The sequence below is a fragment of the Brachyhypopomus gauderio genome, chromosome 1 (assembly GCF_052324685.1).
Source record: "Brachyhypopomus gauderio isolate BG-103 chromosome 1, BGAUD_0.2, whole genome shotgun sequence".
Classification (NCBI taxonomy): domain Eukaryota; kingdom Metazoa; phylum Chordata; class Actinopteri; order Gymnotiformes; family Hypopomidae; genus Brachyhypopomus; species Brachyhypopomus gauderio.
The window spans coordinates 7,372,840-7,399,963 of record NC_135211.1 but is presented as its reverse complement, the minus strand read 5'-3'; the positions used below and the strand labels follow the sequence as shown (position 1 = coordinate 7,399,963).

The 27,124-nt window shown below is 41.1% G+C and overlaps 1 protein-coding gene and 2 long non-coding RNA genes across 4 annotated transcripts; 2 read left to right on the top strand and 1 right to left on the bottom strand.

The window, feature by feature from the left end:
- The first annotated feature begins 3,941 nt into the window (after positions 1 to 3,941).
- Positions 3,942 to 5,066, top strand: LOC143475522 (uncharacterized). Its single transcript, XR_013121044.1, has 5 exons — positions 3,942 to 4,023; positions 4,245 to 4,298; positions 4,388 to 4,593; positions 4,778 to 4,880; positions 4,959 to 5,066. It is a non-coding gene; the product is annotated as an uncharacterized LOC143475522 (long non-coding RNA).
- Positions 5,067 to 8,189: 3,123 nt separating this feature from the next.
- On the bottom strand, positions 8,190 to 9,904 carry LOC143475580 (uncharacterized). 2 transcript variants are annotated; one of them, XR_013121076.1, is made up of 4 exons: positions 9,758 to 9,904; positions 9,114 to 9,678; positions 8,918 to 8,997; positions 8,190 to 8,701 (listed from the first exon to the last, which is right to left on the bottom strand). It is a non-coding gene; the product is annotated as an uncharacterized LOC143475580 (long non-coding RNA). The 2 variants fall into 2 exon arrangements; XR_013121062.1 differs by having other exon boundaries at positions 9,114 to 9,904.
- A 1,866-nt stretch (positions 9,905 to 11,770) lies between these two features.
- LOC143475097 (cadherin-1-like) lies at positions 11,771 to 19,370 on the top strand. The gene is made up of 16 exons (XM_076972870.1): positions 11,771 to 11,943; positions 12,132 to 12,246; positions 14,151 to 14,392; positions 14,842 to 14,985; positions 15,068 to 15,223; positions 15,408 to 15,552; positions 15,655 to 15,827; positions 15,909 to 16,037; positions 16,615 to 16,800; positions 16,896 to 17,140; positions 17,303 to 17,445; positions 17,525 to 17,749; positions 17,840 to 18,064; positions 18,178 to 18,308; positions 18,425 to 18,568; positions 18,705 to 19,370. The coding sequence occupies exons 1-16, from the start codon at positions 11,896 to 11,898 to the stop codon at positions 18,906 to 18,908; spliced, it is 2,655 nt and encodes an 884-aa protein (XP_076828985.1). The 5' UTR covers positions 11,771 to 11,895; the 3' UTR covers positions 18,909 to 19,370.
- Positions 19,371 to 27,124: the final 7,754 nt, after the last annotated feature.

Genomic DNA, 27,124 nt, shown 5'->3' with positions numbered 1-27,124 from the left:
TTTTTCAAACTCTGGAGCAACGTACATCGAACACGCACAGAAGAACTCGCGCTGAAGAGCTCGCGCTGAAAGTCTCGTGCCGAAAGTTTAGTTCAGCGATAACAGGAGGTAGCAGAATAATCAAATATTCAATAATAAACAAATAAATAAATATAAGGCTGTCATTTACAATCCGTGATTTGTCACTGTAGTGCTTTGTGGTGTCCTCTAGTTTAGTCATGCCTCATCATGATCGTGCTGTCCGCGTGTCTTCTATTATATTAACATAGTTAAGTTAATGTAAAATGTGAAACCCCTTATATAAAATGCTCTTCTCAGCAAGTGTCCTTCCACTGATAACACTTCACCCCCACGTCACAACATAAAACAGATTTATTACAGATTGTTCATCAGTGAACGTTCATCACGCCATCAGCGTCATTTAAACCACTGCGAGCGAGTGGTATCGCATTTGTAGGATTCGTGGAAATGAAGATGGTTTATATTTTTTGTTTGTTAATTTATGTTGGGTGAACGATTCAGAGCTAACCGACAGCTCCAAACTACGAGTTCAGGATGCTGTTTAATGATTACGTCGGGAGCCGCTCGGCTGACAATCTAGACTAACAATAGAAACCAATACAAAGCGAAATATACTACAAATTGCACAAAACCAAAATGCGATGCCACTCGCTCGCAGAGGTTTAAATGACGCTGATGGCGTGTAGGAACATTCACTGATAACCATACATCTATAATTATAAACCCTTTAAATGTAGTGCTGTCGTTAACGGTCTACCACTGTAGATTCACGTACCCTCCTATAATCTTAATTCGACGTTATCGCTAAACAGTATTCTGAATTAGTAATATAGAGCTGTCTAGCTGGATGTCGGCTAGTATTTCACTCAACATAATTTTTAAACAAAAGTTATGAACCATCTTCATTTCAACAAATGGCGATTCGGAGCTCGTCGGGATGATTTTAAGCGAGTGGCCGATACGCAGAGTCACCCAAGAGTCTTTAGATGTCTGTCAGCAGAGACAGGCGGCGTTTCTGGACAACGGAGACCACAGTCACGCAGCACTGGTCACAATAAGTGCCACGATTATGTGGCAGATGCCACAAGGTGCCATTTCTGGGTGGCACAGTGGTCACTTTCGTGCTGCTTACATGCTACTTACACGCCAAACAGGGACCGCACTCTTACAGGAAATTTAGCAGAAAGACCGCCTCCCAATGACCTCTGATATGTTTTGTGATTGGCCAGATGCAGTTCGATTAGCTCTGAGTTTGTTTGCTCATCTTACGTATCCCGGATGAACCGCATTTCGACCCGAACCTGAATTTCGACCCGAACCTGAATTACGACCCGAACCTGAATTATGACCCGAACCTGAATTTCGACCCGAACCTGAATTGCGACCCGAACCTGAATTTCGACCTGAACCTGAATTTTAAACTCGAATTTTTGCATACCTGTGAGGATTTTACAGACTGTTTTTTCAAGTAATAATGATTTCAGGTTCAGGTTCTGGTGACACTAAAATAGCTCCATAATCTGGCCTCTCTCCATGTTTAAAGTCAATGTTTGTGAGGGCAAATTGAGAGATGACAATTTTTGTTGACCACAGTTCAGTCATTATAGAGCTTTAACCAAGATGATATTTACAAGATATATCGGTGCACAAATACTGTACAGTCTATAATGTAGAGAGAAATATATATTTATGATTATATTTTCATTTGGTTAAGTCACTGTTTTTTATTTACCCACTGAAATGGTCACATTGGATATCATCACATCAATTGCCCCCTCTGAGATATTTGTCAGAGGCCGCCACTGTCTGATACTGTTTTACTCTTATTCAGTGTGAGCATATCTTTGTGTTAGCAGGAGCACCACTAACACACAGCAGGAGTCCAATGGTTGCAACATAGAAATAGACGAGACAAAATCTTTCCTCAGCCTCTAGGGCATATTTATTTTTAAGGAAAATAAACTGCTCTAACTATCATCACATTGGGAAATTGCCAAGAGAGAGAGAATCAAGTGCAGAACATTCACACACACACACACACACATATATCAGTCCCACCAGGATTTCGTGGGCCTTTTTTGTGATTGTTGCGGGCTAAAATGTTTGATGTTTGGTGTTTTTCAAAAAAATTGCGATGCAAGTTGCGGTGTTTTTGCTTTTTTTGTGATTACATTGCAATACGGAGTAAATGTTGTATGGTTTCCTTTATTTAGTAGTCCATTTTTATTATCTATTTATTTCAGGGTTGCCAACTTTTCAAGATCGCTTGGAGTGAGATTTGAACCTGGAGGAGGTGGCGAGTGTAGCGAGCGGGGTGTGAAATGGACACAAATTAAGTATTATATATCGCGATCGATCGTTCGCCAGTGGTTGGCGCCAGAGCGAACTAGTAACTCATTGAATCATAGATGTGTATGGCGTCAAATTAGTATCTTTAATATGAGAGCGCAAAGATAATGTTAAATCGAGCAAGTCAGACACATTGAGCACGCAAAATCAAGGAAACCGAGCAAAAACAGTGACAACGAGAGCAGAGAATCAAGAATTAAGCGGTTAAGTGCACTCGTTTCTCGCAGCCACGCCAGCGCTTCACTGTTTTCAGCGCGCGTTTCAGTTTTTTGCTCGCTTCTAAAATTTCTGCTCGTAATTACAAGCGGAAATACGTCACAGATTGGCGATGATCCAGGCTTGGTAGAAGATTAACGAAATCATCGATCAAAAGTCAACGCTTATTTCTATGATGGGAGAGTCAAATCAAAACGTGAGTAAATATATATATAGAAATCATTACTTTTTGTGATATAAATGAACAGTTACCAGAATGATGAATGTAGTGTAGTAATGTATGACTGTTGAAATTATATTGTTTACACTGTATGCCAATTTTAAATCTAAGTTAAATGGTGGTTAGCTTGATTGTTAAATTAGCTGAATGTGGATTTATGTTCAGCATGTCAGGTAACAGTACTTTTGTTATTTTGCTAGGTCAATATGAGTGATATAATAAACACAGCCCAGAATTTACTCATGGCAATAAACAGTGCTCTGGTGACAGAAAGAGTAAGTCAGGGTAATCAGGGCCAGAGACAGGGACAGCAAGCTACCACGTCACAGCAACCCACGAGACAGCCTTCTGTATACCAGGAAATGGCTAGGTCATTGTAATTGGTCTTTACGGAGCCCGTAAGGTGACATCATGTAAAAAAATAATAACGCGTGGCCACGACTTACTAACGCGTGCGAACGCCTTACTAACGCGTGGCCACGACTTACTAACGCGTGCGAACGAGATATTTAAGGCGTGCGAACGAGATATTTAAGGCGTGCGAACGAGATTATTAATGCGTGCGAACGAGATAATTAACGCGTGCGAACGAGATAATTAAGTATTACTTTATATAAAGCCAGGTTTATCTTCCTTGGGCAGTCAGTTAGTGTACATCCCCTCCTTGGCAGTCAGTTCACGAACAACCCTGGGATCTGCTTGTTTTGCTGTGAAAAAATTAACTTTGTTGCCGCACGTGAAAGGCGACATTAGTATCTCGTTCCCACGCCTTAATGATCTCGTTCCCACGCATTAATTATCTCGTTCCCACGCCTTAAATATCTCGTTCGCACGCATTAGTAAGTCGTGGCCACGCGTTAGTAAGGCGTTCGCACGCGTTAGTAAGTCGTGGCCACGCGTTATTTTATTTTTTACATGATGTCACCTTACGGGCTCCGTAGGTCTTGATACTCGTTGATTCATTGTGTTTGATATAGCTGTCATCATTGCTGTGCAAAAAATTTTGCACTTGTATTTAAAGTTTTATCTGTTGATTTAGATCATTCTAATTATCTAATTCTAATAGTTACATCTTCTCTTGATTACATGTTCTATGACCAATATTCCTCTAATATACATCTTCATATATGTTTTTAGAGAGAACCTACTTGCCCAGTTTGCCAAGAATGCTTTCCCTTAGATCTTCTTGAGGTGCATGCAAGTGTATGTGGTGAGAGGTAGGTAGGATGTACAAATGAAATAGTTCATGCAGAGTACATATATATACAGTCCACACACATGTATATGATATACACAGTATATATAATAGCCTGTGATCACCAATTCCAATTTGAATCTTGATCCATCTGAATTTTACATATTTGACAACTGTTTCAGTTTTGTTTTTGTGAAGAAATGTGTTAAATGTATGGCCTAATTTATTTATTATTTTATTAAGCAGGCCTACTACAAAAGCAGACAGCTCAGATGTGGGTCAAGAAGGGGCTCAAAGGTGTGAAGTCAATTAAAATGATACAAATTGTAAAGTATACAGTATACAGTAATTAACAAAATTACTTTTTTTAAATTGTTGTTTTCTAGCCTTGATGACCTCTTGCAAAACATTGCTGACCAGGTGGATGAATCTGAAAAATTTTCAATCTGCATCACAAGATCTAACCTTCTCCAGCGTGGTCTTCAGCAATGGCAGCGGCAAAAGAAAAGCACCCCAAAATGCTCCCTGCATGTATGTTATATGGGTGAGGCAGGTGTAGATACAGGAGCTTTGAAGAAGGAATTCTTAACTGGTAATTTTTTTAATGATTCATTTTAATTGTTATTCATTACTTTACCTACCTATTATCAGTTATCACAGTGAAGTACTTTCAATAGGTTTTATTGTTGCTGTATAGTCTGATATCTGTATTTAAGGTGATTTTACTGAATTGCAGTAGTAGTGCTTTTCAAATGTAATTCTTATTGTTTTGTCAGACATGATGTCTGGAATTGAAACACATTTCTTTGAACCAAGCATTGACGGAAAAGGAAAGAATCCTATCTATTCAATAACTGCCCTTGACCAGTGTTACTTCAGGTATTATTTGATAATTATCACTGGTAACCGTATTATTTTAAACTATTATGCTGACTCAATTATGTGATCTGCACATAGGACTTTTGGGGAAATATTTGCTGCAAGCTTGGCCCAAGGAGGTCCACCACCCAATTTTATGCAGGACTGGTGCTACACTTACCTTGCTACAGGAGATTCTGACAAATTCTTACCCCAAATAATGTCACAGATCAAGAAACCAGAGAATTGATTATTAAGGTATGTGTTAAATACTATAGTCTAAATGTCACAATTCATTTATTTTGGTTTTTCATTGCAATAGTGATGTTTCAGGTCACAAGTGTCACAGCTGAATACCTACCCATCCTTACCGATGACATATTATCCTGTGGATATACAGGTGTCATATGCATAGGTAAAAAGGAGCAAATTATAAGGTTTGTGCATCGGTTTATGTTGAAATTTGAAGCATGATTATTCTAAACTTCTGACTGTCTTTAGTTAATTGTGTATTATATATTTCACTGGAATTTTTCTAAGACCATTCTAGAAATACATATCCATACATTAGAGGCCCAATTAATTTTTGTTTCAGAACCATTGTTCTGCACTCTCTGGCACGACTTTTTCCAATGCTTCAGCAGTTGAGCAAAGGTTTGCAGCTCTACAATCTTCATAGAGTGCTTGAGTTAAACACTGAGCTTTGCCGGCCCTTGTTTGTGCCACTTCAGGATGACAAGGTAAATCCTCGGTCACATTTTATTAGAATGCCAATCACATGAAGATTTTATTGTAGCTTTTTTCAAATGTTTTATGCTGATGGTCACACCTTTTTAAAGCCCGACGCTGACTTCATTATATCAAACTGCACACCACACTTGAGTGAGAAAGGGACAACAAGGCACATACTTGAAATGGACATTCTCAACAACTTCCAGGATTTTCTGCAGGAGGCAGAAGACAATGGTAAGAGGCATCCTGATGAGATACAACTGAGTACCTTTCCACCATTAGTGCACCCACTAGTGTTACAACTTAATATTAATGTCATTATTTAGGTGCAGACAATATGGGTCCTGAAAGAAGTGGCCTAACAAGTGAAACAGAAGAATCTGACACTGAAGGGGAGCCCAACACCAGACCTCTCACAGTCCCAGCAATCCTTCAGTGGCTCACTGGCCAGGCACACAAACCTATACTACCAAGTGAGAAGAGCAACTTTAAAATTCACATAAAGTTTAATCATGACTGTGACACTGAATCTCACAAAATTTGCTTTCCAATCATCAGTGCCTGTAGCAACACTATAACATTCCCAACTGCACATATGAAATCTTACAAGGAATTCAAAAATATAATGACTCTTGCACTGCATTTTGGCAATGCTTTTTCAAGAGTGTAAATTTGTTAATATGGTGTTTCTGGGTTTTTACTGACCTGATGTTCAAATGTTAACCTATTACAATATTGTGAGTGTTTAGGATTCTATATCTAAATTGCCAATGTGCATTATGTATAGATTCCTTCTGTAAAAGCACTTGTTAATTTATTCATTATCTTCTCAGTGCTTTATACACTAGCCAAAGTGCAAATATTTCCTACTGTGCAAAAACTTTATTTTTGTCTTGATACATGCTAAAACACCATATGTAATTAGAATAAATGCAAATATAGTAAAAAATAAAAAGTTTCTTGGAACTTGGCAGCTAGTTAAGAATAATACAAAATTCCAATTTTAATCAGTATAGCATATTTACTTTGACTTTTTATTCTATTCTGATTGTGTGAATTTACACTGTTATTCTTCTGTACATTGCTGGATTTAAATGTACATTAATAAAAAGTACAATATTCAATCATTGTACAATTAACTAATGTATAATTTTCACGAACAGGAATTTACGTGGAAAAGTACCATGTTCAAATAAATGTGCCTGCCAGAGCAGTCAGACAGTGCTGTGGCTCCACTGAAGATCACAGCTGCTCCGTTTCTTGACTTGATGTTCGTCCCTCAGGTGGGCGGGACCCGTGATCCGTCTCACCTGAGGGTCGTTTGTTCGTCTATATATGTCTCGTCTTTGTACCAGTTGACTGCTGGTTATTATTTCCTTCATTTGGAACAATGCACGGGTTTTTGGTTTGCACACTTTCTATTAAACCATCCTATTTCCTTGAGACTTGGCGTGATCGCTTCCTTTTTGAGTTGCTCACCCTGCCCGTCACATGTAGCTTCAGAAGACCTTCAGTAATGGCCAACGAAATGTCTACAACCTGAGATGCTGCATCAATAATAATAAAAAAATAATAATAATAATCCTGATTACAAACAAAATCTAAGTAATCTAGATCAAGTGAGGGTTGTTGGATAATCCAATGGAGTTTTGAAGAAAGTCGTTCCAGTATGTAATGGAGCATGGTTTCCTAAATAAACGAAAGAAATCATGTTGCTAGTATTTACCTGTATAAATCCATGCTAATAATCAACTTGGCTAAGTAGGTCTAGCCAGCTTTAACCGGCTCTGTAAATAATTAACTATAATGTGATAACACCAACCAACACTTACAATAAAATACACACTGAAACCTACTTTGAAATAACATATCAATTAAAAACAAAAAACACATTGCACTCTGAATTTACCTGTTCCATAAGGCTCACTGGCAATTTCGATCGATGAATCCGGTAATCTTCTACCAAGCCTGGATCATCGTCAATCTGTGACGTATCCCCGCTTGTAATTACGAAGCGAGCAAAAAACTGAAACATGCGCTGAAAACAGTGAAGCGCTCGCGTGGCTGCGAGAAACGAGCACGCTTAACCGCGCAATTCTTGATTCTCTGCTCTCGTTGTCACTGTTTTTGCTCGGTTTCCTTGATTTTGCGTGCTCAATGTGTCTGACTTGCTCAATTTAACATTATCTTTGCGCTCTCATATTAAAGATACTAATTTGACGCCATATAAACCATGCTTTACTTCCAAGCTCTGCGCCCCCCCTGCAATAGCTCCGTGCCCCACCTAGGGGGCGCGCCCCCCACTTTGGGAACCACTGCCCTAGAGGCTAAAATGTATCTTTTAAATTATGGTACAACTATGTACCCTTTCTAAAAGGTACCACCCCAGCGACAAATCATTTTGGACCCTATAGTGACTAAAGTGTACCAGCAATATCCACACAAATGCTCATAATGTGGTTATATCCTGTTTATTTAGCAGTAACCAGAATTTGTAGCATTCATTCAAAATGCACTGAAATAGAAATTCATAGCAATGTGAGATTAAATATTTTAAAAACCAATACATCTCCATTGCAATTTTCAAGAAATCCTCTAATACCATTATAAATCTGCCATCAACAGATCCATTTCATCCAAATGAAAATTTTGTTATAAAAATAACAATATTACAGAAATTTTAAAAGTGCATGTATCCATTATTGGCAGAATTCAAACAATGGGAAAAAAAAACCTTCAGAAATACATACTAAAACTCGAGGACAGCCTAAAACACTGATCATCACACTGACGAGGACATGTAGTGGAGGCATGACTGGTTTAATACAGAAGGTTGATCACTCGGGTCACAGTTATTAGCATTGGATTTTTCTCCATCATCCTTAATGTTTAGAATACACCTCTGAAGAAATGTCATTGTGTTTTTAAGTCATTTAGCGTAGGCAATGTTGAAGGAGTAATACATACAGAAGGTTTGATGAAGGCCTTGTCTATTGCAGCACAAGAGCACACCTCAACTCCAACTTTCACAACACTCTTCGACTGGAAATTGTAGTTCTCCAGTCGTGGTCTTTCAGCTGAATTGTTGGATATGGTGTTGAATGTTCACCCTACAGAGAATCAAAGACCAGAGTGCCACTGATGCAAAGTACCTTTTATGCATGTGGTCATCTCCACAGCCTAGCTGAGTTACTGTTATTCTCAGTGAATATTTGATACCAGTAAACAGGCATAATGTGAAGGCTATAACCTTGATCTGAGATGGCACTCTAAAAGACATGCTATTGAGTATGGCTACGTCAGTTTGTGGGACAGCAGTTTCTTACCTCTCCAAAACGAACGAGGTGATCAATGTTCTCCCTGAAGATGGATGGTAAGAGAACAGGTCCGCCCCTGAAGTCAATGCCTACATCATGAAGAAAATGCTTTAATAACAATTCCATACTTACATAAACAATTTACATTCAAAAGCATTTTGATTAAAATCAACACTGATGAAACAATTTGGGTGAAAATCACAACCTTGGAGGTCCTCGGCCATGGATTCCTCTCTAGCCTCCATGTAGTTTTTTCAATGGCAATGTCCCCTTGACTAGTTTCAACAAATTAAGAAGTACAACTGTAAATCCCTCGCTAAAATGGCAATATATATTCACTGTCAAAGGTTGCATCAACCTCATCATACAACTGTAAGATAAAGCAAAAACACGAGTAAAAAAGCACATTAGACAATGGTTCAAAAATCATGTCGTAAAATGCTAACATGATCTAGCATACAAATCCTTATGATCTGTACTAAGCCATACATATCTTCAGACCTATAAAAGATACACCTACATAATGTTGATGCATCACTTGGCTATGATTTAGCTATTCCCATTTACTCCGATGATGTTCTTAAAAATGGGTCTCTCATCAAGAGGTTTTCTATTGTCATTCCCTCTGCCATTTCTCAATGCCGCCATGTGAAGGTCTTCTTCATGCGGTCCTTCAGGATCCTTAAATCAGGATGTGTCTTGTACTGGTCATGCAGTACCTTAATGTGGGCCTCAACAGACGTAGCATCCTCTCAAACAATACACGGTGCCTTTAGCAAAGGTACAAATAATCAGTGCATTATTCAAATCTCTTTCCTTGTTGAAAAACCAACATAGATGGATACTTACGATGTTTTAGTATGCTTAACACACAAAGTTTCAGTTTCGTCTGTTGACCTTCTTGCTTGATGAAATTTCTCTTTAAACCTTTGAACCTCTGTATTTCTGAGAAGTTGTGCCTGTTCTGCCTTGAACTTCTGCTTCAGTGAAAAATGCCAAGTATGCTGGTTAATGAAAAGCATCAAATCAAAACATAATTGCTTTCAGTTATCATGACATTACCACACATTACAACAATATAACAATATTATGCCAAATACTATTCAGTGATCAACAATGGGGAAAAACAAACAAAACTTAAACAACCTAAAAAACTAAGCCCACAAACTTACATAGCCATTCCCCTCAGCATCCTTCAGGAAAGGGTACTTCACAATTAAAGCTTTGGCAACCCGAACGTATTCATTGGTTGGATACCTGAACACCAAGAGCAGCAAAACGAATAAAAATTTCCAGTAAATTTGTCAATGTATACAAACAATATTTTTCTGAAGTAAACTTAAATTAACTATTTAAAGCTCCATATCAAAATCCTGTCAGGTAGCTAACAAATTACGTAAAATTGACACAAATTAAGTGTTAGATCGCTGTAACGTCTGAGACTCACAAAAACCGGAGGGCAAACATAATTGCGAAGAGAGCTTACTTTTATTCAGTACACAAGGGGTTAAACTCTCCGTAACAACGGAGAGAGACGAATAACCCACACGAACACTTGACGAACCCTTCTGGGATCGACGAGGCATGATTAATCCAATATACAACGACAAACAAAACAATCATGGATCAATCCACGGATCATTGCTGATTGCGTGGATGTAGTCTAGGGATGACTCGGGTGCCCCTAGTGGAGATAGATGGTGTGGCATCCGAGCCAGCCCTGACACAGACCAAACTCATCACTTGCATGTGCCAGATGGTTGACAAGTTGTTGAAGCTCAACTTCCTGGCCCAAGACATTACAGGCATACAGCAGGCCTCTGAACTTGGCCGTCTGACCCATTTCACTAATGCGCTTTACTCAATATGCCATGTTCGCAGTTAGATTTGAGGCATTAAATGATTCTGGGCCAGGCCAAAAACAGGTTCCTCATACATATAGGAACTACTTGTGTATGATACAATTGAGTTTTGCCTGGCCCAAGACATTACAGGCATACAGCAGGCCTCTGAACTTGCCCCTCTGATCCATTTCACCTGTGCACTTAACTACTCAATATGCCATGTTTCCAGTTAGATTTGAGGCATAAAATGATTCTGGGCCAGGCCAAAACCAGGTTGCTCATACATATAGGAACTAGTTATGTATGATGCATGTGTTATTTGTCTGGCCCGACGCCTTATAGGCATACAGCACACCTCTGAAATTGCCCCTCTGAACCATTTCAGTGCGCTCTCTGTGCACTTAACTACTCAATATGCCGTGTTTCCAGTTAGATTTAAGGTATAAAATGATGTTGGATCAGGCTAAAATCAGGTTCCTCTCTTAGGTAGTGACCTGTTCTTCATGATGCATTTGTTATTTCTCTGGCCCACCATCAATAAGGCTTTCAATAATCCTCTGAAACTGCCCCTTTAAAATGCGTTCACCTATCTGCCCACTGCTCAATATGCCATGTTGTGTGCTGGTATTTCTTCTTCCGATTATTTGTGTTCTAGAACAGCATTTCTGTGTTTTTAGTTTTCAAATCTAAGAAAATGTTTCCTTACGTTAGAAATGTTGACGAATTCAATCATCATGTACAAACTGCATACAATTGAAACGACTTGAAATAGAAACCATTTTACAAATGAAATGCTTTCATTATATTTTTATTTTTTACATTCACAAAAGCAGTATGGGAAGCAATAACCTCTTAAATGTCTGCTCCTACGCTCGTTTAATGTAACGTTTAATCTATCGCTTTTAAACAAAGTGCGAATAAGTAACCAACTTCAGCCTCGTAGTCTTTGTACATGAGGCCTCTGAACCTGATGCCCATACTTGGACACGGTGTGAACGGATGGGCGAGGCCACCTGACTGGAACAGCCAGAAACTACCTGCTGCACTTTATTTCCTACACCGTCGACCAACAAGTTTACGTCGAGCTATCATTACACCGCATTTGGACTAAGAGTCAAAGGACTGCGTTTGATTATTTTCCGGATGGAGCGGAGTGTTGGAATAGGAGTTGTGTTTTTTTTATTTATACAGGTAACTATTTTCTGTTTGTTGTCGTCGTGTTATTTAGTCGTTTTAATTGACGGATATGTCGACTGGCCTGCGTTTTTCAAACTAAAGAGCAAACACGAACTTTGCCGTGTTAACCCACCTCAAATAAAACAAATGCGATTTTTAATGTCTCGTTATAACTGATTAATCTTTGTGATATACTTTAAAAGGTACTTTCGTCTGCGCTGGCGGAGTCGCCACCATGTTCACCTGCATTTGATTCGGAGCTCTTCGTTTTCAGAGTACACAGAGAGCACCTTCATGGGGGCAAAAGGCTCGGGAAAGGTACTAAACACCTTTATGTTTAAAACCTACATGTACAGCTGGAAAAGAGCTCTTTGGTAATACTGGTTTAAATGTGTTGTAACTGTGCCTATCTGTGATACCACCCTGATTGCTGAGTTCATTACTGGTTAGTATTATATTTAATTAAGTCATCATTGATGTTGTGTAATTTTACTGTCCTTTTTATACTTAAGATGAATAATTTTACAAAGGCAATTAAAAATTCACCATGAACTTGAATACAAGTATCGGTTAGGCTTCCTGTCTTGGTTTTTAGGGGTAATCAGCTTCACACAAGATGGGGTTTGTTTTTGTTTGGACTAATTAATTTGGGGGCCCTGTGGCAGGGTCCTTATTATCAGAAGAATGTCTCAGCGCCGCATCACCTTGAGCTCTGGCAACTTCATTACCCTTTTTGATAAGGGTTGTGCACTTGCTGGATAAAATACAGCGGCTTACGAGCTCTTCATTGTCGGTCTGGTTTCACATGACAGTTTTTTGTATTGCATTTCAACTCTCATCTGTTGACTATTGTTCTTTCCACACTTTTGACTTGAATGAGACTCGCTGCTTCCTTAATTATCTGAAAGTAGCGTCTCCTTTCATGGGTTCAATTTGCGTTCCAATGGACCACATTTTCATAAGGAGACTTTCCTTGCTAGGCCAGGTGTTAATGCTAATATGGTGCCTTTAGAGCTTTGATTGAACAATAGTTTCTGTGGGTGGGGAAGGACATGATCCTTCATGACCAGGTTAGCAAAATCAGGTTTTACCTCCATCGCTATGGCAGTGTTTAGATATGGCTCCGAGCTTTCACTTTTGGTGCTTTTCACAAAATGGAAGTTGGATCTTGTTTTGAGATGTTAATCTGAAGCACATGGTTTATTATTGATGTCATGGTAACCATATACATTGTTTTTATAATGCTGTACACTAGGTTAATATTTAGTGACTCCTTAGTAGTGGAGAAGTTCAGACATCTGATGTAAAATGGTGCTTCATAATTAAATGTAGAATAGTACTTGGGGTTGGGCGATGTCTCCTTAATTGGCAGATGACAATGTTTACAGTGAAACATCGCAATGGGATGATGTTTTGGGGGGGGGGGGGGGGGGTCATGACCAAATTAAAAGGGGCCTACTACATAAAAACATAATAATTATAAAATAAGCTATATAATGGAAAAATAACCAGAGCAGGTTTCTGCTAATCGCATGAAAATATCTCTACACATGCGCTACCAGCACACCCTCAGAAAGAGTTTTCAGAAAAAACGAAGACAATCTATAACCTAGATATAAATAATAATGTAGCAGACTGTATTCTGTTTAGGAAAACTGACAGGGGGGAGTTAAAAATGCTTTTTGTCCCCTGGGGGTTGCACTAGTTTTGGAGGAGAATTCTGGGAGAGCGCCTGTGAGCGGGAAGAAAGATTTACAAGTAAAAGTGTGGAAGACTGTTTTGCATTACTGTCTCTGTCATTATTTCTCCAAGTAATACCGCTCAGTTACAATAATGTCCTAATAATAGAATAAGAATAAATATGCCAATTAAGCGTATTTGTAGCAGTAGGGTATCTTGATTTTCATCCCTGACTCTAATTCATACTTTAGAGTTATACCTGATTTGATCATTTTCTGTACAAACCCTGCTAAAGTTTTAGGTGAAGGAGACCTAAAGAAGGTCAGTGCATGTTTGTGGAAAAACATAAAAGTGGGCGTAGCATCGCAATGGTTACCATCCATCGCTATGGTGGGTCATAACACAACCCTAATAGTACTATATTGGTCTGATGAACATTGAAAGCACATTTGATCTCTGTGATGTGCTGTTGGGCTTCATAATGGCAGTTTGTTCCTGATATGCAGTCAAATTTATTCATCAATACCATCCTTTCTTTTCAGTGGGTTTCAGTGACTGTAGTGGAAGGTCGCGCATGGTGTTTGACACCACTGATAAGCGGTTTGAGGTGACCACTGATGGAACAGTGAAGTTGAAGAGGCAGGTCACTCTTCATGAGGGTCACAAGATGTTCTCTGTCCACGCCTGGGACTCCACGGGCAAGAGACACACTGCGTACGTGAGGGTGGAACATGAGGGTGGAAGAGGAGAACAGGAAGACACTGAGGCAGTGGGACCTGCACAGGTACTGCACCAACACAGCCTGACCTCTGCTGGACAAAACAGGAACTGTGACACATGCTGGATTTTTTTTTTCTTTCTTTTCCATTAACAATTTACCATTTGACTTCCTATTTATTTTTGAAGACTTTGTGTTGGTTTGATATACGAACAGCGAATATCCTATTACACTTAGATAATTACATCCCAACTCAAGTGATGCTTGCCTGGAGTTGTATGAAGTGCATGCTGTTAGAAGACAGATTTGAGTCCCACTGATGTACGATGGTGGTGTCTTGTGTACACACCTGTCAGATGCTGTACACCAGACTTATTTACACACGGTTCTATGTATTTGTGTGTTGTGCTAAAGCTGGCAGTTTTGTTTGTGTGAAAATGAAACAACTAAATGTAATGTATGGGGAGGATTATAGACTCTGGTCATGTATTTGTTTCTCTTTCTTTATTCTGCAGCCTGAATCCCCCTCAACTGTCTTGTTTCTGGAGTTTCCAAAATCTTCTGCGGGCTTAAGCAGGAGAAAGAGAGACTGGGTGATCCCTGCAATCTCCTATCCAGAAAATGACAGGGGTCCTTTCCCTAAAAAGATGACGGTTCAGGTGTGTGCTGTTGAGTAACATGGATGAAACCTTTCCTTTATATATATTGTTTTTTGTACTTAATTGCTGCATTTTTGTCCAGATCAAGTCCAGTGTTGCTAAGGAAACTCCGCTGTGGTACAGCATCACTGGTGAAGGAGCAGACCAGCCTCCTAAGAACCTTTTCACTGTGGATAAGAACAGTGGCTGGCTGTATGTTACAATGCCTCTAGACAGAGAGAAAAAAGACAAGTATCAGGTAGGAGACATTTTGTTTCCTACTACTTCTAATGATACATGGCATATTGTTGTTGCTTACATAAGATGCAGTGTGTCCTGCTGAAGAAGGCTTTGTTTCTGTTCTGATTAATGCACAGTTTGAATGAACCTGTTCTGATATCAGTCATTTAAACCTTTTGCATGTTCTTGTCTGTTAATTCCAGCTTCAAGCTCATGCAGTTGCTCAAGATGGAAGTGTAAAGGAACAGCCAATGGATATTGAAATCAATGTGATTGATCAGAATGATAACAATCCTGTCTTCACCCAAGATACATTCCTAGGCAGTGTACCAGAAGCTTCAAATAAAGGTAGCTATTTGTGGCTAATGTAATGAAGTAGTTAGTGATGGCTGATATTTATTCCTTTTATTATTCTCTGCTCATAATGTCATGATCATTGTTTCACTGAAGGGTTTGAGATCATGACGGTCACAGCCACTGATGCAGATGACCCCAACACTGACAATGCTGATATCAGATACACCATCCTCAGTCAGATTCCAGCACTGCCATATCCAAACATGTTCACCATCAACCCCGTCAGTGGGGCGATTCTAGTGGAGGCTGAAGGACTGGACAGAGAGGTGAGTGCAGAAATCAGGTTTATGAATGTTTAGATTTAATGTGGAATGAAATCATAAATAATTTTAATCATGATCTTTCAGAAATATCCTGAATACACACTGGAGATCCAAGTTGCAGATTTACAGGGTAAAGGCCTCACAGGCAAAGGAAAAGCTATTATTACTGTAACCGACAGCAACGACCATGCACCTCAGTTTGAGAAGACCTCGGTAAGAAAAGTGACGGCTTCCAAATACAGAAAGTTTTGTATAATTTAGCCTTATGGTCTTACGGTGGATTAATTGAATATACACTATATTTGTTTTTATTATTTTCACATTACAAAAACGGGGAAAATGCCAAACCCAAGAAAGAAAGAATGTTCTTATGCTCCAATAAAAAAAAATATTAGATTCTTTGAAGTAATTGTCGTATATTTTGATGACCGCTCTGCACACTCGTGGTGTTCTGTTAACCAACTTCATGAAGCAGCACCTATGATGCTTCTCCATCAGTCCTGAAAACATGTAGAGCAAGGCGCTAAAGTTCTGAAATAAAACTGTTTGCTTTGTGTGTTGAATGATTCCACATAAAAACACCTTCCCAAATTATATTTCTTATAAACAAATTTAAGCATAATCTATTAGAGAACATTGTCCTTTTTTACTAATAAGAACATGCATTTGGTCAGGTGTGTCTAAACTTTTGACTGTTAAATTACCTGTAAATGGAGTTTAAACCCATCTCCTATCAGAAAATGATGTTTTGATGTTTTCATATCGGTAATGAAGCTTCATTGTCTTTCAGTATAACGTGTCTGTCCCAGAGAATAAAATGGGAGCTGTGGTGGTGAAAATGCCAGTGACTGATGGAGATGAACCTCAGTCACCTGCCTGGGCAGCAAAGTTCAGGATTATAAATGGAAACAGTGGTGGGTTTTTCAACATTAGCACAGGACCAAACAAACAGGAGGGCATCATTACTACTGTCAAGGTACTGCACCCCTGAAACTGGTTTGGTAACATGATCAGGTTTGTTTGTTTGAATGGTTCTTGAATTTATTGCTTTTATTTTTGTATTGTGTTTAGCCGTTGGACTTTGAGAGAAATGCCAAGTACACTCTGTTGGTGATCGCTGAGAATGAGATTCAGTTTGCCAAACCTCTGACCACCTCCACTGCCACAGTGACTGTGAATGTTATTGATGTGAATGAGGCTCCAGTGTTTGACCCAGATAAGAAGACAATCCCCATATCTGAAAATCAGGAGGTTGGCAGTGAACTAACCGTGTACACCGCTAATGATCCTGACACGGCAAAGTCTCAGAAAGTGACGTAAGGGTTTCCTCAGAGCCTTTAATGTTTGGTAGCTGCTGTTTATCTGCAGACCATAACTGTGTCCATATCTGTGTGTGGTTGTAGTGCTAGAGATTAGACCTTCTCTCTCTGCTGCATGAACATTGCTGGAGTAATCGGAGGTCATGCTGTGTGTTTCAGGTATCGTGTAGGTAGTGATCCTGCCGGCTGGCTGAATGTGGACAAAGAGACTGGAGTGATCAGGGTCAAGAGTGACATGGACAGAGAGTCCCATGTTGTGAAAGATGGCAGATACGAAGCTCTGATCTTGGCCATGGATAATGGTAATTTCATTTTCCCATGTTTTCTTCAGAAGAAACATTTATCAGAGTAGTGCCTTCTAAAAGCTTTTTGTTTTTGCAGATCCAGTTCCAGCAACTGGTACAGGGACCCTTGTGATTGAGCTGCAGGATGTAAATGACAATCCTCCTGTCATTGAGGAGAGATCCTTCAAATTGTGCAACAAGCAGTCGGCTCCAGTGCTGCTGTCTGTGTCTGACAAGGACGGGCCTGGCTTCACTTCTCCATATAATGCAGATCTTGTGGGAGATGGCCAGAAAAACTGGACTGTCAGGATGAACAGCAGTGGTAAGCTGTGTGTGTGTTTGTGTCCTTGTGTCCAAGTTATTTGTGTTGGTCTTTTGAGCTTCTACCAAATGTGTTTTCTTTTGTGTGCAGGAACTGGAATCATACTTGAACTCAAGACCCCACTGGAACATGGAGAGTACAATGTTGTTCTGAGGGTATTTGACAGTGGTGGTCTCTTCCAGGACAACAGTGTGCAGGCCTCTGTATGTGACTGCACAGGAAATGAAGTCAATTGTCCAGACAAACGCGCAAACCTTGCAGGCTTAGAACTGTCCGCCATCCTCGGAATTCTTGGGGCCATTTTAGCTCTTCTGTGTAAGACATTTTTTGCTGATGCCCTTCAAGTACAATTCTAAGGTGATGTCTGGTGTCTGAGTTGTTAGGTGACCATTGGTGTTGATGGTAGTGTGTCTTGTCCTCCACTCTAGTGCTGGTCCTTCTGCTGCTGCTCTTCTTGAGGAGGAAGAGGTCGTCGAAGAAGGAGCCATTGCTTTCTGATGACGATATCCGCGACAACATCTACTACTATGATGAGGAGGGTGGTGGAGAAGATGATCAGGTTGGCCCATTGAGGAGGGGGGAGGGTTGGTTGTGGTTTTGTGGTTGGTTGTATTTTTTTCCCCTTTTCCCTGTCTAACTCTTGTCTTTTTTTTTTCTCTTCCTCCTCTTGTGCAGGACTTTGACTTGAGTGTGCTGCACAGGGGCCTGGACAACCGCCCGGACGTCTTCCGTAATGACGTGGCCCCGACTTTCATGCCAGCGCCCCAGTACCGCCCTCGTCCTGCCAACCCAGAGGAGATTGGCACCTTCATCGAAGATGTAAGTAATTTGCAGAGGGTTCAGGCAACTGCTACTGTTTGCATAAAGCTGGATGTCTTTTTCCTCTGGTCAGTCCTTTGGGATTATCTTATGGTGTTCTGTTTTTTTTGTTTTTTTTTTTTTTGCCATGCTGTAGAACCTGAAGGCAGCAGACAACGACCCCACGGCTCCCCCATACGACTCCCTGCTGGTCTTTGACTACGAGGGAGGTGGCTCGGAGGCTGGCTCTCTCAGCTCACTGAACTCCTCCAGCTCAGGGGACCAGGACTACGACTGCCTGAACGAGTGGGGCCCACGCTTCAAGAAGCTGGCTGACATGTACGGAGGAGGAGAGGACTGAGGCAGCCATGTAGAGTTCGTCCATGCGTTGCCAAAGTTCAACAAGCTTAATTCCCCCCCCAATGAAACATATGGATGGATGTAAATATGGGACAGTTTTATAGTTCTTTTCATGTGAGCTTGTAATTAGGAGCGTCTCTTTGGTGCAAAAATGCTCAACACTGTTCAAAATAGGCCAAAGGAACCCTGCTGAAAATTACTTATGACCAGAGCTTTGGACAATGGCTTTTCTATCCTGCATGATCTTGAAAGCATTCAATCAGTAAATGTTTGACGCAGTGCATTTCCCCCACACATGTTTTCAAGCTGGACTATATGAAGTTCATTGCGCCCCCACCTTTCTGTCTAGCCATTTAAGATGTATTGTGCAAATGCGGTTGTGGTGTTTTTTTTATTAACAGTTTTTTATTTGTTTGTTAAATAAAAGGCATGGCTTCTGCCTCTGCCATTTGATAAAAAATTATTTCATGTGTTGTCCTTTCATCACAGTGCATTCACCAGCCTTCATTTATAATCAGCCATATAAAAAAACCTGAAATACATCTGGTTTAACAGCTGTACCATGTGACACATTCTTTCACTGTTCAACTAGGTATGATGTTATGCATGGTGACTTGCAGGGGATCACACATCTAGACCCTCTGTGATTTTCTTACCTTCATTTCAGTTGCAGATGTTTACCTTATTTGTAGAGGCCAAACCTGTTGTTCTGTTACAATTAATTTAGGAACTTTGTTCTGTTAAGCAATTTGTGTTTATGTGCTTAGTTGTAATTCACTCAAGAACCACAGGGGTCAGTATTAACAAATTAGTTCATGTGCATAATCATTAGAGTGAGAGAGTTAAGCAGAGAGAGGGAGACAGCAATGGTTAAATGTGTCTGTATTAATCCAGTTACGTATACATGCATCTCATGTCATTGAAAGCATCGTGGGTATGTATAGTTCATTTTATCTTTTAGCCTACAACTATAGACCAATATATTGTTGACTGTATGATTCCTGTATGTCTGATGCATATTATTGGTTGAGCTACCGATGCTAACCGCTACGCGGCTACTCGGCGTACACAGCAATAGAAGCGTTAGCTACATGCTATGTTTATAATGCAATGTATCAATGGAATTACTGCATATCAGTATGTATAACCAACATAGTGCTGATTGTTGTCCATATGTTTCAGTTTCACCTTTCCTTGTGACATCAATAAACCTGTGGATAAAAGTCAAATGTCTTCAGAGTCCTGATGCCAGGAGAGCGTTTATCTGTCTGTCAGGTTGTATATCATACATATGCAGAGGACAGAACAGTGAAACCACGACCTTCAACGGGCAGGATAACGTCATACAAACTGGCAGATACCAATAATAACTTGTCTCTTCGTTAAATATCAGAGTGGTGCCTGAACACGTCGCCATTCTGTGCAGCCATGGAGGAAACGTCTTCGTTAAAGACACGCTCTCATGCCTCATGTTCATCTGTACGATCAAGTATGTCAACTGGGTCCGCTGCAGCCAAGGCAAAAGCAAGAGCAGAAGCAGCAAAGGTACGTCTTTCCTATGCTGAGGAAGAAATTAACCTAAAGCTAGAGAAAGCTAAGTTGGAAGCATCCATGGAAATTCTGAATTATAAGAAAGTGGCTGCAGCAGCCATTGCTGAAGCAGAAACACTCGAAGCTGCTGTTGATTCTGATAGTGAGAAACTTAGTTGCAGGTTAAGCTTAAATTCTATTTCCTTGAAAAATGCACAACGTACTGAACAGTATGTGACTGAACAAGCCATAGTGCAAGAGACGGAAACCCATTTAAATGAGGATGGTGCCTCGGTAAAATCAGAACCAACCTCAGACTACAGGGTTCCACCCTCAATTCTCAGACCTGAAGCCAAACCATTTTCTCAGATCAACACCACTTCCCAAACATTTAATTTGAATACACGAAAACACCTTCTTGCTGAAGATGGAAATGTCCATGAACCACATAGCGCTAGGCTTGAAAACAACCATGGCTTCTCAATGCAACATTTCACATCTCAGAATAACAAAAGTCATCCTACCTCCTCATCCAATCCTATACCCCAACACGTTAATGATAATGACACAAACATGAATGACTTTGTTAGATACCTCGCTCGTCGTGAGCTTGTGGCTACTGGGTTACTCCAATTCAATGACAAACCACAGAATTACAGAGCTTGGAAGCGTTCCTTTCAGAATGCTATCAGCGGTTTAAACCTAACCCCCAGTGAGGAGATGGATCTTCTACTCAAATGGCTAGGCAAAGAGTCAGCAGAACAGGTTGAACAGATAAGAGCAATACATATTAACCATCCAAAGGCAGGTTTGGCTATGATATGGGGTAGACTTGAACAAACTTACGGCTCAACAGAAGTAATAGAAGAGGCTTTGTTCAAACGCATTGATGCCTTTCCAAGAATATCAAACCGAGATTACTTTAAATTAACAAAGCTGAGTGATCTGTTAATGGAACTTCAGTCAGCCAAAGATGAAGGCGACTTGCCTGGTCTCTCTTATCTTGATACGGCTAGAGGCATAAACCCTATCGTTCAGAAGCTGCCGTTCCATTTGCAAGAAAAGTGGGCATCAGTAGGTGCAGCGTATAAGCGACAATGGCGTGTTCCCTATCCTCCTTTTACTTACTTTGTCGCCTTTGTTAGCCAAGAGGCTAGCATTGGAAACGACCCGAGCTTCAACTTCATTTCTCGCACAGACAGCGTTTCAAAGACGGAAAATGCCCTCTGGAAAGTAAACAAACGAAGAGAAGTCTCCGTACATAAAACAGAGATACTTCCTACGGCCACTTCCGATTCCCTAGAGCCTCCAACAATATCTCAGAATTGCGATGAGCTGTGCCCCATTCATAGAAATTCATAGAAGCCTTCCGAGAAAAGCCCATTGATGATCGTAAGACATTTCTAAAGGAGAATAATATGTGCTTTAAATGTTGTTCTTCATCACATATTGCAAGGAACTGCAAAGTCAAAATTCAATGTTCCGAATGCAAAAGTGAAAGACATCACACAGTGCTTCACCCAGGACCTGCACCCTGGAAGGGAAGAGCAGACCCCACTCCAGAGCATGGCGGGGAGGAAGAGGGAGCTACACCACAATCTCTTGTCACCACTAAATGCACAGAGGTTTGTGGTGGTGATTTGACAGACCGATCCTGCTCCAAAATATGTCTTGTGAAGATTTATCCTGCTGGACACAGGAACAAAGCAGTGAAACTGTACGCAATTCTAGATGAGCAGAGCAATAGATCACTAGTTCGATCACAGTTCTTTGAGGTATTTAATGACCAAAGTCCAAATGCTCCTTATACATTGAGAACATGTGCAGGAGTTAAATAATTAGTAGGAAGGCGAGCCAGTGGCTATGAAGTGGAATCTTTGGATGGAACCGTCTGCATCTCATTGCCCAGTCTCATAGAATGTAATGACATTCCGAATAATAGAGATGAGATTCCAACCCCCAGTGCAGCTCTTCATCATTCACACCTCAAGTCAGTAGCGCAGTTCATCCCAGACCTCGATCCACAAGCCCCAATTATGCTTCTCTTAGGTCGAGACATTATTAGGGTGCACAAAGTCCGCAGACAGGTGAATGGTCCACATGACCTACCTTATGCACAGAAGCTGGATCTGGGGTGGGTCATCGTAGGCAACGTATGCCTGAGAGGTGTCCACACACCACAAACAGTCACCACCTTTTACACAAGCGCCACAGAGCCAGTGCGCCCTACGCTCTTTGAACCATGTCCAAATACGTTCCATATTAAAGAAAAATGCAGTGACGACCAAAGCCTACTGACATTGCCTGAGGAGAAACTTATCTGTGAGTCTGACCATATTGGATGCACAGTGTTTAGAAGGACGAAAGATGACAACAAGATAGCCTTCTCAATCCAGGACGCATCCTTCATGAAAATAATGAAAGAAGGACTAAAGAGAGATTCAAACAACAGTTGGATAGCACCATTACCCTTTAAAAGTCCACGACAGCAGCTCCCCAACAATAGGCCTCAAGCACTGAACCGTCTCATGTCTCTCAGACGCAACTTGGAAAAGAAAACTGAAATGAGAGAACACTTCCTCAGCTTTATGGATAAGATATTAAGGAAGGGCCATGCTGAGTTAGCCCCCCCTCTCAGAGAGGAAGAAGAACGATGGTACTTGCCAACATTTGGAGTGTACCACCCAAAAAAACCTAAACAGATCCGAGTAGTGTTCGATTCCAGTGCCAAATACAACGGTGTATCGCTCAATGATGTGCTGCTAACTGGGCCCGACCTGAATAACACACTGCTTGGTGTACTGATACGTTTCAGACGAGAAGCAATTGCCTTCACAACAGACATAGAACAGATGTTCTATTGCTTTTTGGTGAAGGAAGACGACAGGAATTACCTTCGTTTCCTCTGGTATTTAGAGAATGACCTTTCCAAAGACATTGTGGACTATCACATGCGGGTTCATGTTTTTGGTAATAGCCCCTCACCTGCAGTGGCCATACATTGCCTACATCAGTCTGTGCAGGGTGATCACCTCCAGGTAGACCCTGATGTCAAGCATTTTGTTATGCGCGACTTCTATGTAGATGACGGGTTAAAGTCCCTGCATTCTGCCGAAGCCGCTATTGAATTACTAAAGAAAACGCAAGACGTTCTCTCTAGATCCAACTTGAGGCTACACAAGATTGCTTCAAACAGCAAAGAGGTCATGGAAGCCTTTCCATCGGGTGACCATGCAAGTGACCTTAAAGATTTGGACCTTGGTGTAGACATGCTGCCAGTGCAACGCAGTCTTGGACTCAACTGGAACCTACAGACTGACTGCTTTCTTTTCAATGTCTCTGACGAGATCAAACCTTCCACTCGGCGAGGAGTCTTATCCACGATCAACAGCCTCTATGATCCTCTTGGGTTTGTAGCACCAGTTACTATCCAAGGCAAGGCTATCCTTAGGGAGCTTACTACTGAAAATGGCGACTGGGATGCACCGTTGTCTAAAGAAATAGAGGAGTTGTGGCTCTCGTGGAGAACCTCTTTAGCAGAGCTGTCAAATCTTTCCATTTCGAGGCCCTATACAAGTACCTCAATTTCAGCTGCCGTCAAGAGAGAACTGTGCGTCTTCTCTGATGCCTCAACCAAAGCTATTGCTGCAGTGGCATATCTGAAAATCACGGACACTGCTGGCAACAGTCACGTCGGGTTTGTAATGGGGAAAGCCAAGCTGGCACCCCGACCTGAACACACAATTCCGAGACTAGAACTCTGTGCGGCAGTGCTTGCTGTGGAACTGGCAGACTTGATCTCAACAGAGCTAGATCTTCGTCTCGACGCCACAACCTATTACTCAGACAGCAAAGTGGTTCTGGGTTATATTAGTAATGAAACAAGGCGCTTTTATGTCTATGTTAGTAACCGGATTCTTCGTATTCGAAGATCCTCTCACCCAGACCAGTGGCGCTATGTGCCAACAGACAAGAACCCCGCAGATCATGCAACACGTTCTGTCCTTGCAGGCCACTTACAAAAGGTAAACTGGTTAAGTGGACCTAAATTTCTGACTGAACCACAGCCAAATATCTCTAAGGATATCTTTGATCTTGTTGACCCAAGCTCAGACCCAGACATCCGGCCTTTAGTGTCCACTCGAAGCACGACAACATCTTTTAAACAGCTAGATTCCCAACGATTCACTAAGTTCTCTTCCTGGAAGTCACTAAATCGTGCCGTTACTCGCCTTATACACATAGCTAGACTTTTCAATGCTACCCGGGAGAAAACCATCTCATGCAAAGGCTGGCATTACTGCAATGCCAATCAAGCTTCGATGATCATTATTCAAGCAGTACAACGGGAAGTCTACTGCCAAGAGATCGAGTGCATCCAAAGGCATGAGAAAATTCCCAAAGGTAGTCCCCTCAAAGATCTGGACCCCTACGTCGATGAACATGGTCTGCTGAGAGTCGGAGGTCGCCTTCACCAGTCAAACCTTGAGCAGCATGAGAAAAACCCCCTGATTGTTCCTGCCAAACATCACATTGCAACTTTACTGATCAGACATCATCACAAGCTGGTCCACCATCAAGGTCGTCTGTTTACAGAAGGAGCTATCCGTTCAGCTGGCTTGTGGGTAGTTGGAGTGAAGAGAAAAGTAAGCAGTGTCATCCATCAGTGCATAACTTGCAGAAGGCTCAGAGCTCCACTTGAGAGTCAAAAAATGGCCAGCCTTCCGGTAGATCGTTTGTCGACCAATCCTCCTTTTACAAATGTTGGATTAGATGTGTTTGGTCCATGGTATGTCTCCTCACGTCGAACTAGAGGAGGCCTTTTTCAAAGCAAACGGTGGGCTGTGATCTTCACATGCATGAGCATAAGAGCCATTCATATTGAAGTCATAGAATCCCTCGACACATCCAGCTTCATTAATGTTCTGAGACGCTTTCTTGCTGTCCGAGGGCCAGTTAAGCATATTCGCTCAGACCGTGGCACCAACTTTGTAGGAGCTTGTAAAGACTTGAAGATACCTTCAAACATCGACAGTACAGCTGTGAAGACCTACTTAACAGACCAAGGCTGTTCATGGACTTTTAACCCTCCTCATGCTTCTCATTCTGGTGGAGCATGGGAAAGAATGATTGGTCTTGCAAGGAGAATTCTGGACTCTATGTTCCTCCAGCTGAAGGACAAACTTACTCACGAAGTACTGGTCACTTTCATGGCTGAGGTAGCAGCCATGATCAATGCCAGGCCTCTTGTACCCATGACAACGGACCCTGATGATCCCTTCATACTTAGCCCAGCAGCTCTTCTCACTCAGAAGGTGAACGTTCTTCCTGCTCCTGCTGGGGAGTTCAGCATTTCATACTTGTACAAACGCCAGTGGAGACAAGTTCAGCACCTATCTAATACTTTTTGGGACAGGTGGTGAAAACTGTACCTCCCAACATTACAGATGCGCAAGAAGTGGCAGACCACTCGCCCAAATGTTGAGCCAGGGAGTGTCATTCTTTTTAAGAACAGTCAAGTACAGAGGAATGAATGGCCTCTTGGACTAGTGACACGAACATTCCCTAGCAAAGATGGGAAGGTGCGTCAAGTTGAGGTCAAGGTCGTCAAATCTGGAAGAACCGCCATCTTTCTTAGGCCTGTTACAGAGATAGTGCTTCTTCTTCCCCCAAAGGCCTAAGTATATGAAGCATAGTTGTTGGTTGACGTGTAACCACGCCAGACGGGGAGTGTTCTGTTACAATTAATTTAGGAACTTTGTTCTATGTTAAGCAATTTGTGTTTATGTGCTTAGTTGTAATTCACTCAAGAACCACAGGGGTCAGTATTAACAAATTAGTTCATGTGCATAATCATTAGAGTGAGAGAGTTAAGCAGAGAGAGGGAGACAGCAACGGTTAAATGTGTCTGTATTAATCCAGTTACGTATACATGCATCTCATGTCATTGAAAGCATCGTGGGTATGTATAGTTCATTTTATCTTTTAGCCTACAACTATAGACCAATATTTTGTTGACTGTATGTTTCCTGTATGTCTGATGCATATTATTGGTTGAGCTACCGATGCTAACCGCTACGCGGCTACTCGGCGTACACAGCAATAGAAGCGTTAGCTACATGCTATGTTTATAATGCAATGTATCAATGGAATTACTGCATATCAGTATGTATAACCAACATAGTGCTGATTGTTGTCCATATGTTTCAGTTTCACCTTTCCTTGTGACATCAATAAACCTGTGGATAAAAGTCAAATGTCTTCAGAGTCCTGATGCCAGGAGAGCGTTTATCTGTCTGTCAGGTTGTATATCATACATATGCAGAGGACAGAACACCTGTAATTGGATTGGAGCCAAAGAGTAATGTTGGTGCTGTAGTGCTGTCACCATGTGGTCATTATAATTTCCAGAAAAATAAAAACTTCCTCACATTTTTGGCAGTCACAGTGCTGAAATGTGCTGTTGGCATCAAGTGACCCTCTTAAATCTGGAATCGCCTGCTGGCCTTCTGAATTTACTGTGATCTGATTCTGTATACTGCAAGTTTTACTCTTTTTTTATCCCTATCCTCATCACAGGATAATGTCTGAATCCAAAGCTGTTTGTACGTGTTCAGTCAAGTACCTTGAGTGTTCTATGCTGCATCTGAGCAGTAACAAACCTACAGAAGAGGGGGTGGGTGGAAA